General features: G+C 35.7%; 1 protein-coding gene across 1 annotated transcript in view; it reads right to left on the bottom strand.

The window, feature by feature from the left end:
* VAV3 (vav guanine nucleotide exchange factor 3) overlaps nt 1-13832 on the bottom strand; it is a 161777-nt gene that overhangs the window by 81451 nt on the left and 66494 nt on the right. Inside the window, exons 6-15 of the mRNA XM_082052620.1 lie at nt 13225-13317; nt 13055-13123; nt 9635-9738; nt 7549-7648; nt 6682-6777; nt 4968-5036; nt 2401-2487; nt 1868-1953; nt 1436-1568; nt 1010-1119 (exon numbers count right to left, since the gene is read on the bottom strand). Coding sequence (XP_081908746.1) covers nt 1010-1119; nt 1436-1568; nt 1868-1953; nt 2401-2487; nt 4968-5036; nt 6682-6777; nt 7549-7648; nt 9635-9738; nt 13055-13123; nt 13225-13317 — 947 coding nt within the window. The remainder of the gene's footprint in view (nt 1-1009; nt 1120-1435; nt 1569-1867; nt 1954-2400; nt 2488-4967; nt 5037-6681; nt 6778-7548; nt 7649-9634; nt 9739-13054; nt 13124-13224; nt 13318-13832) is intronic.

Genomic DNA, 13832 nt, shown 5'->3' with positions numbered 1-13832 from the left:
CATGCAATTTTACCTTCAATAAAAAAACAGCAAGATGGGAATCCTAATAAGCAGACATTATAATATCTGTCCAGCCCAGGTTCTTGTTTATTTTCATTTAAATCATTAACACTCACCATACTAAGGTTTTAAAAATAGCGTTTACAACCAAGTTCCATCCATATCACCTTATAATAGCCTTTTTTCCGAAACCACATACTTCTACAGTCACATCAAAAACAATATTAATGCTGTCTTCCTGTTTTCACTGGGAGCATCTCGCTTCCCTTCACACTTTTTTTTTTTTTTTGCTATAAAGCAAGCATTGCCCTGTCATCTGATTCCCTTGTTCACATGTTTTAAATTTAATCAGAATAACTGAGGTGTCAATAATCACATTTGTCTTTCTGACAAGAACCAGAAATGGAAATAAAGCTCATGCTGCATAACAATAATGTGATCTGCATTGCTGCATCTGATCAGCTTATTTTTCAGAAGTCTAAAGCAACCTACTTCTTTAGTTGAAAACATATAAAGGAAATCAGCCTTTTGAAACTAAATTTAATAAGCAAGCAACTTGTTCCAAATACTAACCAATAAATTAGTTAAAAGGTACTAGGAAGAATGCCAGGATCCCCTCTCAAATCATCAGCATCACCTTTCAAAAAATATATTTCAATTAATCAAAACAAAAATTGGAAGGAAAAAATGTCACTATTATGTTAGATATTTATTGCTAAAATAATTAATATTTCACCCTGTTTGTTTAAGACAGTGTTACTAAAACAGTCTTAGCAGCAAAGCTGGGAAGCAATACATAGCCTAGAGTGCCCTCTCTCTTTTCCAAGAGGAGTTTCAGGGAAATACTCCATTGATGAAGATGTCAGTCAGTTGTTTCACAGAAAGCCAAATACAACAGACAACTAGGCTGTTTTAGGCCAATCTAAACATAAAAGCAGTTCAGCATAATCTGGATGATATTCTTACACCAGTGATGAACGTGATTCTATCTTAATAAAAATATACTTACAGAGCCATCTGAAATTGTTCAAGCCATTTTTTCTTCAAGTCTTTGGTTTTGCAATAAACTTCTAAACCATTTTGACCTTGTATGTGAATGAGGTAGAAGCCATAAGACCACTGTGTAAGAAGAATGGCAATACAAAGGTTACCAGTTATGAAGAAAAAAAAATAATAATAAAGACGACATTTGTATGCCCATTAATTCCCTGATTTTGGGAACAGCAAGACCACATTACTGTGTCCATTTAGGAATTAATTAAACATTTTAGTTACATCAAAATAAACAAAGTTGAAATCCCTAAATAATCACTTCCACTTATATTTAAAACATAAAGCTTTGTACATAAATTTTATATACATTCTGAACTCCTGGAAAATGTTTCAAATTGCTGTAAAAATAGACATTTCACATGAATTGACAACAAATATTTACCTTTTTATTTTCTTTATCAGTAGTGGGGTTATTTGTAATTTTGTATTTCTGAAGATCTATTATTTCCTTCATTTCATAATTATCACCTCTCCGTTTGCAAACAATCACAGCTAGATCAAACAAGAAGATATGCCTATGAAAATACAATATAAAGACGGTTAAAAAACACTCCAGAAAGCCAACACCTAAAGTCATATTTTACACCCTTTGCCTGTGACACTTCAAATTTTAAGGTGAATAAATAAACTACTGAATAACAAAAGAACACTGAAAGTACTTTTGCAAGAGACTTACTACTTGCAAGGGTGGATAGGCTCTGTAAATGCACAGTGAAATGGAAAGTCGTCTCCAGAATCATTGAGCTGACATAAAATCTAAAGAGAGTTACTTTACAGGCTTTTTAATAGCAAACACCAGAAGTCATGCCATCACCTGTCTTGCCTCGCACGCTTGTCTAATGTAGTTATCCTTATTTCCCCATCACCTTGAGGTCTTCCATACTGTAAGAGGGAATGATTCTGAAACAGAAGTATTATGTACAATTCAATATAGCAAAAGTGTCAAGATTATGATACAGTCAAATGTTAGACCCCTCACTCCTTTTATCTCCCAAAAAATGACTTTTCAGGCCTGAAAACAACATATTTTCCTGACTATCATCTGAACTTAGAACAATAAAGAATCAGTCCTTTCCATTTTTGTCTTTAAATGGGAATATTTTTCCCATTACAAAAACACATAAGTCACTGTACAAATAAAAACCTTTTATATTTATTTAACCAAAGATGGACCCCTAAAAGAGCAGAGATTTCTGTACTGAAGTGTTAATGTCATTCTAAACCAAGCAAAGCATACTTAATATTGCTAAGAGTACTATAGTTTCATATGAAATTGGAAAAAAAAAACATCCATAAATTTAATCAAAAGTGTTTTGAAAAGATTCATAAATAAAAAATACCACGTACCAAATTCTCTATTGATAGTTGAAACTGTCTAATTTCACGAAGCGTTTCATTATCTCTCTTCACTTCATTCACATATTGAGCCAAGTCCTAGAGCATCAACAGAAGAAGGCAGGAAAAAAACTTTTCCATTACAGACCACTTTAATACATTATTTGGGTAAATTTATTTCTAATTTTGTCTTTGACTTATCTGCATATTTAGTAATTAAAAAAAAAAATCTTTAATATTTAAGAGTTACCAATATGTATGCCCAAATACAGCAAAAAATCCTCTACATATCATCAATCATATTTACCACTTTCTTCATCATGATTGAAATACAAATTTATTAGCAAGAAAGAGAAACACATTAAAAAAATGTAAAGAGATTTTTTTTCTTAATTTTGTTAGTGTCTTATTGTCAAGATTAAAGATGGAAATGTAATTTATGCAGCAAACTGCCAAAAAAGCAGTCAACAATATCCAATATCTGAGAATAAGACAGGAAGTAAATAGAGTGTATAGTAGAAAACGTAGGTAAGGCAGCTCAAAAGCAGCATGTAAGGTATAAACATTGTAAGCCTGGGTGCTTATTAGGAGAGAAGCAGCTACTGCTCCAGTAGTGGGATCTTTGTCTTACTGTTAGAGCACAGCAGAGAGAAGCCATTAAATACCAGATTTTAAACATGGCTTTTAATGGGATTTACTACCTGAAGTCACAGGTTGAGATCATTATTGTCCCCTCTACCAGAACATGTAGTGTACATATTTCAGTAAAGTATTTAAAATGCTATGAACATGCTTACGTAATAGTGACAACATGCTAGGACTTCTCTGTTTATGGCTGGAGATGAGGAGTGAGCGAAAGGGGTAATTGGTAAGGTCAGGGATGCTGAGAGCAGCAGTTGGAAAGGGCATTCATGACTTGCTCCTACAGTATCCCTTCAATATGGTCACAAATTTGGAGGGTGAGAGAGAGATACATCTTCTTCCTAAGACATTTTTAATCAGAATCTAAGAATAGCTGCAATCATTATGCTCGCTTCCCAGATGAATCTATGCAGGATACATCCACATCAGTCTTGAAAGAGTTAGTGTAGAAATTAAATAACCTCTTTTCTTGCTGCTAACAGAAATCTGACAGCACAATCCTCCCTAGAATTTTCTGTCTTGGGGCACAGTACCACCTTGCTAGAAGTTTTTCCGAAAGACATTTTATTTTCAAGCAGGGTTTTCAGAAGCAACATAGTGATGCTGCACAGTTACTTCTACTACAGTGACTACAGTAAATTGGGAGAGAAAGAGGATACTGCAGGTACAGGAAACAGGGTGGGAAACAATACTGCAGCCTTAAGGACAGATGCTCATATCCAGGGTTTTTGGTGGATTGGAGGGGGTGGGGGTGTTTTGAGGGTTTTAATTGGCTGGTTATGTCCTGCTAGCCAGCACATAACTGCCACAGCCATTTTGGCAAGAGATTTCTTAATTGGTCTTTTATTTTCAGTCCAACAGCCACCAAAAACAACAAAGCAAGTCAACAAATGGGAAACAAAAAGCAGGACAGGGGAATCAAACCCAGGGTTGTTTTCCTAGCCAGTAGCCAAGATGCAAGGCTTGTCACTAGATGGAAGCAACACTGCGCCATCTCACTTCAGGCGTCTCTCCACGGGAGATTATCATGGTGGCTCTCTCTGCATTCACTGCACAAAACCAGATGACAAAAAAGGGGAACCAAAAATCTCACTTGTGAGCTTCTCTGTATTCTAGGCATTCAAGGCAGACAGTCACATAGTATGAGACAGCTGTGTGACTCAAACCTAACTTAGTCTGGCTTCAGCATCTTCTGTGGACCGTACAGATTACAACAGGAGATATGACCTATGTCACATTGGTTTCTTTCTCCCTTTCCCCACAAAGGGTAGAAAAAATTTCACTATTCCAGCACATGAATGTCACAATTCATGCCACAAAGTCACCTGAAGTCAAGCTGTGCTTCATTTCTGAAGCTGTGCAGAGAAACACATATTACATTGTACATAAGGCAGTGTAGCTATTCTATAAAGCATTCGTTCATACCACTTGCAGGTGAATGTAAAGTGACAGATACTGTACCTCCAGAAACACACAACTGCTTTCAAAGGTAAAGCCACAGAGATCATGTTAAGACGACAGAAAAAAACTCTTGCAAAGACGGGTAACAGTCTTCACCTCACTGGGAAACTACTGACCTTGGTTAGAATTGACTCACAGTGGTAGAAATATTCCTAGATTTTGGAAGTGACCAACATTATTGAAACACCTGGTTTTCCTCTCATTATATGACAGCAAAATGACATAGAAGTAAACTGAAATATTGAAGTTTTATTTCATAAACCTTTCACTTCAGAAAACTACTGAACTTGTTTCCCAGACTTGAGCAAAGCCCTTAACTATGTACTTGCCCTGACACGCTCACAAAGCTCACAGTGACCTGTGAAAACACGTTTCATCTGCTGTGAAGAACACTACCTCCTTCAGGAAATACAGTTCTGAGCTACCATTTTAACTGCCAACGAAGATGTAAATACTTGATTGTTGTGAATATTTACCTTCATTGCATCAAGTGCCAGTTTTAGATTTGCCTTCTCCATGGGATCAGTAGTGTGCTTTACCAGCTCCTGTGGACAGAACAGTTAAAACTTTGCACCCACTGTCAGTTTATAAACGGAAGCTGTCATTGTTCATCTGCACCCCCAAAAATAAAATTTATAAATAAATAAACCCCCACACACCACAAACGAGAAAACCAGAAAACACAACCCAAGAATTCACATTTTCATCCTCATAGTGAGCAGCCTATAACTGAGTGTGGACTACTGCAAAGGGGTAATTGGCAAGTGTTTAAGAATGACTGCTGTATAGCCGAAGCACTGACTTCAGCTGATAATGAACCATCATTAGAAGCTATTTTGGTCTGTCTAGCACTTAAAACTTGCCAAATCAGATCATTATGTGCATGCTGAAAGCACGAGTAAACACTTGAGTTCATTTGCACTTTACTATATGGTATATCATCCCATTCCAAAGCATGCACTTGTCTGCAGAGGGGTATGTATGAGATGTATGCTGGCAATAAAATCTCAGTGCACTGCTTAGAAGTCACTGTCTCATTACACCCAATATAAAGCTGACTCAGAAGACATATTTAAATCAAATGTTGATGTTTAAATAATTTTTAGCCACTTCCTGTATGGAAAATAAAGGGGCTTTTTTGTTTTTTTATGAAGTGAAAAGTAACTTCTTGAGGAAACAGGTTATTTCTTCTTTATAGTTTGAGAAGAGAATTATACATTTCAGCTAACATAACTTGCTAAAATTGTAGAAAATGAAGGAATAAGCATTTAGACTTTACATTGTAATTCTAATAATTTACTGGGATTTTTTTTATTTCAAAGTCTTTAAAATATTTCTTTCTTGTACAATGTTCACTATAGTGTCACACAGAGCGCGTTGTATATCATCTTTTCATAATGTACACACTGATTATAAAATTATGACTCAGATCTCATAAGTTTCTTTAAAAAGCCATTGTACCATTCATTATTTTTTCCAATTTTCCGTTGATCAAAATATTGATGACCCATTTACTGAAATATTTCAAAAAATTTAATGCTACAGAATGTATGTTGCTCTGCAGAGTCAAAATTATGCTTCACATACAAGTAGTAGATATTTTAAAATTACATTTTACAAGCATCAGCAGGATTGACAGCCTAATATAGTAATATATTTCTTTGCAGCTGAACTAATGAGTCTCCTGGCACAGCTATCAAATTAAATTTATAAGACTCTCCAACCTTATTACAGGACTAACTGCAAAAGCTAATGCTTGCAGGTTATAACAAGAAGCATTTCAAAATAAATATGGCTTCATTGTAGTTTATGACAGCAAAAAAGCATCTTAAAAGTATACTGCAAGTATGGTCCAGCTTCCTCCTTTGGGGGCTAATACTTCACATTCCGAAGAACCATGATTATAGTTTGGTACTGCTAACCATTTTAAACATACCAAGAAAGGAAGGTTCAGCTACTGAGGAAACAATTGTGTTTTATTCTATTTTCCCCAGATCTGCTTCAGCTCGGAGGAACTATCTCTGGAAGAAAACCACACTTGTCTGGATTTTATTTTGTAACAAATCAGCCTCAAATCTATGGAAACGTCAATCACTTCCCTTTGATAAAGACCTTTAGCTCTCATTCTTACAATCTACTGCTGATAAATAGTTTTGCTTTCAGTCCTGTTAAATTTAAAAAATAAAATACCTGGAGCAGTAGGTGATATTTTAGCACTCTCTGCATTGGAACCACTAAAAGATCTCTCAATGTAAACTTCCCATTATTGGCTCTCTTGGAACATTCCTAGTTCAAAACAGGAGAAAGAACAAGTCAAGAGAGTTTTAAAATAAAAATATACAAGTGATATACATATGAAAATTCTGTGATAGATAGGCCGAGCAACTAGATTAAGGTTAAGATAAAGAATATCAACAAAATGAAGGAAAACAGTTGATATAGCAATAAAAGCTATGCAAAAAAGACTGGGCCTAGACACTTGTTCTTAGATATTTCAACAGCATGAGAAAGCATAAAATAAACAAAGACAACAGAAATCAGGCATTCAATTGAACTTTAAAGAAAACACACACAAACACACAGAACAGAAACGTTGCCTATAAGTACAGTGAAGGCAGCAAACATTACACCTATCTCCAAAAAGCAAAACAGGACAGTCAGTCTCACTTCAGCCCCTGCAAAAATTATGGAGCAAGTCCTCCTGGAAGCAATTTCTGGGCACATGAAGAAGATGATTCTGATGAATCTCAGTGAATCTGCAATTCTATGTTCTCAGCTGAGATGTCACAAAAAAACAGAAAGGTATCCCTGATGATGACTTCCTCAAAAAAACCCTAATTCTACTGATGTCAGTGGCAAAACTCCATTCACTTCAGTGCCAAGATAGGTACTGCAACAGCTCACTCATTTATTTGTTCAGAGGCTCCAAAAAAATGAAGAGAAATACATTTATGTATCAGTCCAGCTAGTTTGTCAAAGTTTTGACATGGATGAAAGCAGGGCATATTCATAAAAACACATGGGATTTGTATATATAAATGTTAAAAATACTGATACCTCTAACTTCAATTTAACATCTTCTTTCGTCTTCGAGATGTTGTCTAAGCATGATATTGCTATCTCCACTTGACTGCAGTACTGTCCATAAATAACCAATCTAAATCAAAACAAAACACAAAGAATAAAATGAACATTTGCTTATTTAAGAATAATCCTTGATCATTCCATAAATACATTGTTAACACTCCTCCTTTCAAAAGGAGCAGTGCCTAAAGAAGCAAGGATAGGATGTAGCCACAGACTTCAACGGCAGCCGGAATACCAGGAAGAATATTCAGTAGAACACAATTTTGACCTGCTTTCAAAATGCTGTAGATCATCACAATTTCATTTAATATTCCTATGCATATGTTCTGATAAATACAGGATTCATTGAAAAGCAGCATAACTGCTGTTTAATAGAACAACAGCCTGTAGTATTTACAACACCATAGATTTCCAAGGCTGTAACGAATTCTGTAACATGGACTTAATAGAACTAATTACAGATATCCTTTAAAGAACTGGTAGGTTATGCAAACTGATCCATCACCAGCAGTTTTTACCAGGTTATATCCTGTGAGCTCTCAGATCAAAATAATAGTGTATGAAAAGTCAAGAAATTTTCAACAGTTGTCAAGGTTAGCAATGCTTCTTGAAGGAGCCTGGTTTTATGACAGAAGGTTCCTGCCCCTGTTCGGAGTGCTTCTTTCTGCTACTCCCATTGCAAAGCATGCTGTTTCCTTTCAACTTTTCATATATTTCTTGAGCAGATTCCTTCTGTATGCTTCAAATCCCTTTTTGGGGGGTTCCCATGAGCTTTCCATTAGTGGTCTCCTAAATGTCTTTTTCTTTTACCTAATTTTTTTAAAAATAATTCTTTCTTCACCATTAAAATTATTCTACGTATTCAACACTTAGCTCTTCCAATTACTTTTAATCACTACATGGTTAAGACACTGAGTCTACCTCCAAGTGTTTCCTTTTTGTATAATTTAAACTTGAGGTTTCTTCTCAGTGTCCTTTGTTCCCCTTTTAGCACACATTTCAGAAGTACTTTTGAAAGATAAGCGTTTTCCAGAACAACTTCTTGTCCCCTAATTCTCTCTTGCAGCAGCAGAATTTCTAACAGCCTGGCAAATAAGTATGTCCCGCTCCAACATGAAAGCTGAGACAGAGGGTCTTTGAAGGCAAGATTATGGGCAGCCTGGAGCACGCTCCTCCCTCAGAAAACAATGCATTTTCTGGATGCTGCTGTGCAATTTCTCACAAACCTGTTATTACTGCAATGAGTCTCCTTCCCCACCTCCCTCGAGCAAATCCAATTAGCTCCCACAGGTCTCTCCTGCTCTGGTCCCGGAAGGAACTAATTTTTAACCACAACCCAAGGGTTAACTCAAGGTAGGTCAGCACTGTAGCCCACAGTACAAGTGCAAAGTAACACAAGCATATAAATTAATCTATACAATCCAACAGCTGTTCAGTGCTGGCAGAAAAAAAACCAATCTGAAAAGGTGGGTAAAAATATTGGCAATTAGCCTGCAGGGCACGGCACGCTGCCACAGCTACGCTGTTAGCAGCTTGGCTGTTTTTCACTGTTTGAAGGTAGAGCATGTTTGCTTTATGGTCACACCTTTGACTGAGGGTAGGGTAAGACACTAGTCTCTTCTCTCTTCTCTTTTGCACCTGCTTTCTCTTCTGTTTTCTCTGACTTGGAGTAGCCTTAATATATATCCTTCGTTTATTGTGCACCTTTCTCCACTTTTATAATATTTTATTTATTAAACAGTACAGGTACATGCTATAAAATACTTGCGATTATTTGCATTAAAAATACTATTCAAAATAAGCCATTTAACTTTTGTTCAAAATATAGATGTTACCTGTCTATGTAAAAACATTACCAAAACCAGGGGTAAGAAGAGGGAAGGCTCATATAGCAATAGGTTACATTTTGACTTCCAGGCTACAGCCACCGAATACTAGCTTAATAAGAGTACTGACATCCATTTCATTCCTGTTTCAGAGACATACAGACAAAAATATGGTAAAATACTAAATTGAGCATAGATTATCACTATTAGTAAGAATGCATAAATCTTACCTTTCCTTGTAGTTAATAAAAATTTGATATAGGTTCTGATCATTTTTGTTCGCAATGGAATCATTGATGTCCTGTGTTAGACTCCTGTGAATTTTCACCAAATCCTTCAAAACAGTAATGAGGAAGGGCAAAGGCTTTTAAAAACAGAACGACTTAAAGCTTTGAATATAAAAATAAATTATTTCATGCTAGATCCACTAATTTCAGTAAATTGGAAAACAGATCATTTGAGAGTAGAACCTAATTTCAAGGTTTGCCACATCTTCCATATAACGTGACCAAAAAAACTAAACTCCAAGAACTACATATTAGAGACTAATTTATTCTAGCTTGGAATGTGCACTGTTAATTCATCTTCATTTTATAATGATAATTTTAAAATTAAGCAAGTCAAGTAAATGCCTTAGTGACAAGATAAAGTAATGATTCATGTCCCTGAGCTGTGAAAAATTAGTTTTGTACATTACGTTGGTCAATTAGCTATGTTCTAGTGCTAAGTTAACTGCAATCATAATGAGTTTCCCAATACAGCAAGCAACTAATGGCTGAGAGAAAGGCAAGAACATTGCAGAAAGGTTTGCTCCCTGAGTATAGTAGGAACTCACCTTACTTGTTCACTATAATACAAAAATCTGTAAGCAACTACAGGAGATTACATCAGCCTTAATACTGTATGGATACTGCCAGACTGTTCACAAGAAATTAAGTCAAAACAGATTAAAAGTTTTGAAATCAGGATTACTGACTGTAAGTGGTGCATAGACCATAACAATGAAAAACAGAGGACTGTTTAAAAAGAAAAATCATTGAAGATGGTTTAATGTAGTAAATTATAATATGCAATATTGAGTTGTGAACTAAGTGAAAACATTTCACTTCACATTGATGAAAACTAGGAGTACACAGAAGGTCAATGACATCAGAAGTGAGGGAGAAAAAACTTAAAACAGATTAAATTCAGTTGCTAGTAATTGTGTGGCCATATCCTCAGAATCTTAAGTTGCAGCAGACAAAGACATTACTATAGAAATGCTTCTTGATCAGTATATTACAGGAGCACATTTTCTCAGGAATGCACAGGGACTCAACTAAGCATCACCTATGAAAAACAGCTTAATATTAAAAGGACAAAATGTCTTTTTGAGCTTCTATCTTCAAAGTCAAATCTTAAACTAAACTGATGTTAACATCATTAGAAGTTAGTAAAAATTCCAACACTTCAGTATATGTTACACGTACTTCCATCCCTCTTTCCCCCTGTATGTCCATACATACATATCAATTCAAATGCATGCATAGGTGTACATACGAATGTGTCTATATGTGTGTGTATATATCTACATAGATGTACATACAAATGCATATATATGCACATATACACAGACATACACGTACACAGATACACAACACAAATATTCAAGTCATTTTATTGGACAGAACTTTGAAATCTGAGCCCTAATGAAAGGCACTCTCTTTAGACTGGCAAGCAGTTTGAAGTGGTTGCGGGTTTTTTTTCCTTGAAAATAAAATATATTTTGACATCAGCAGATAATTTTGTCCAGCAAGAATCTTTCAGAATCTATATAAGCAACATAGCATCACTCTAAAGAACGAATCCTTCACTTCTATCTTTTAACAGAGGTAAATCCATCCTATCCTGACAACACCGCACTTGCTCTCCACATCGCAGCTCTGTGTAATAGCTATTTTTAGTTTAAAACAAGCTTTCACTGCCCTCCAGCCTTCCTGCTGAGGAACTGCTGCAGAGACAAGGCCTGAGCAGAGAAAGTCTTTGCACATATTTTTGGCTTAGGCAAGCCCTGTATTTCTTTTAATGTCTTTGGATACCTAAGAAATATCACTGGAGAAATAAGCACCATCTTGTAACAGCAGAATACTGAGTGTTGATAATGAAAAGCAAAGTAAAACCACCTAAACACAAGGTGTTCCAAAAAAGATCAACACAATTTCAAAGCAATAGTGACTTCAAATTTGGTCCAGCATTTGAAACACCCTGTATAACAGTTTATTTGTCTTCCTAGTTTCAAATAAACAGGTTTTGTTCTTTTTACTCCTCTTCTCTGATCCCCTTACATTTCTTTAATGAGTAGTGAGTGGGTGACCTCTCAGTTTGTGCTTATAGCGTGTAAGCTCTTTCTATACCCCTTTGCAGCATTTCACGTTGCCTGGCTTTAGGTCTTTCAATGCACATAAGTCAATGTGCCTAGGCACAGGAAAGCCTCAGGAAAGAGGCTTACAGTAACTTATGTAGGGCACCTCAGGGCCTTATTTGCAATGAATAAAAAACATTAATATAGGAGACAGTATGAACTTGTTTTCCAAAGCAAAGGGATCTCTACAGGCAGCTGACATACTTCAAGAAGATAAGCAGGTTACTGGTATCTGTGGCAGTAGTTTGGACTAATATTCAAAGAGAAGGGAATTATACCAATGAGAATCAGAGTGAAAAATTTAATAGCTGGACAAAACTGGCAAGGTGTCAGCTATCATTGTCAGTGTAATAACTGTTGTAATTTGGCTTCTGTCAGGACGGTGCTGGAATAGCAACTAAAACATTCCTACAGACCAGGTTCCCCAACATGACCTCCTACAGCCCCGAGAGCCTGTGGGACATGCCAGAGATGGCCAAAACAGAGGCGATCTTTTACAGACACCAAAGGTTTGATGTGGCCCATGGGTCAAACTCTAGGGACCCTTTTTTTTTTTTTCCTTACAGTGTGCCTCATTAAAGAACATTGTTTTCATTTGTCTGTGTTGAGAGAGGCTTCACACCACGTCTAATGTCTTCCTGTCAAGTCAAATAAAGACAGTGGCTAAATACTTTCATCAACTGAAAATACATGTAAACTGTCATAGTATTATGATTAGGCTAAAAATAAATTGAACCAATTAAATCACAGAAATGGCTAAGATTTCAGTCAAAGAAAGAGGTCCCCTAGACACTTCACAGAGGATTTCCTTATCTTTCCCAGTGCCAGATTCTGAATCTAAAACTGTGAGTTAACTTTAAAATGTCTTCAATGGTAACAGTCAGAGTAGATAGAAGGATTTGCAGAGTGGCTATAGAAATCCTCATGAAAGAGCCATTCAGCTTACAGTGGTAGGCATCACTAAGATACCAGCGTGTACTGGAAGATAACCCATCTTTTATAAATTATCAGCTTCTAAGGGTCAAAGATAACTCCAGTTTATAATCATTCACTATTCAACATGATAATACTATTTCTCTTATCCTGTTCTTTCAAGCAGAAAAACAATAGCATGCACATCCTTTTTTTATCAGCTACCCTAGCATCTACATAAATCCATCATGCACCTTATTTCAAATGATCATTTTGTGCAGTAACACGCTACACACTACAAACCTTATATCTGTTTATTAAATACGCAATTACTTACAGGAATGTTGATGAAAACAGTATCAAACTCTGATGCTGACAGAAACCTTTTCAATGGCACCATGAAAAACTGAAAGGAAAAAAAAATGCATACATGTATTGACTATATCATTATATTTTCTAGATTGTTATAAAACCACATACGTAACAATTCTGTAAGTCATATCTTACTTTCTCTATTGACTCCAGAGTTTCAGTGTACTTCTCTTCAGTTTGCTTTATTTCAGCAAGACAACAGCTTCTTATGTCATTTTCAGTATATTTCTGTAATTACAATGGAGTCAGGTTAAGTCATTAACAAGTACCTAATGGATAACAAATTTATTTATTTGTTTAGAATTAACCAATTAGGATCACTGCTTCCTGAAATTTTCTCAGTACTGCAGCCTCCAAAGATGATAGCAATAACCAATACTATGTTAATGTTCAATTAGCTGATGACTGTAAGAGTTTTACTAAAATTCATCATCAAAGTAATATTATGAAAAGTTAATGTTTAGACATAAACCACTGAACTCTGCATATACTTTGGAAGCTGAAATACAAGGTCACATTTAACTTTCTTTCAGATTTAAAATACTCAGCAGTTAATAATTCCATTGAACTTAACAGGACTAAACCATATAACTTTGCATTGCCATAAATATTGGATTCAGCCCAATCCCTGCACTTATTTAGCTTATCCCTTTTAGTTCTCAAGGAGAGCTTTCTCTTCAGACACAATATGAGCATGTCCTCAAATCAGGAAGTGCAGCAACCTCTAAGTTCAGCTCTTGCAT

This window comes from Streptopelia decaocto (assembly GCF_964273445.1).
Source record: "Streptopelia decaocto genome assembly, chromosome: 5".
Taxonomy (NCBI): domain Eukaryota; kingdom Metazoa; phylum Chordata; class Aves; order Columbiformes; family Columbidae; genus Streptopelia; species Streptopelia decaocto.
This window is presented reverse-complemented; position numbering and strand designations above follow the sequence as displayed.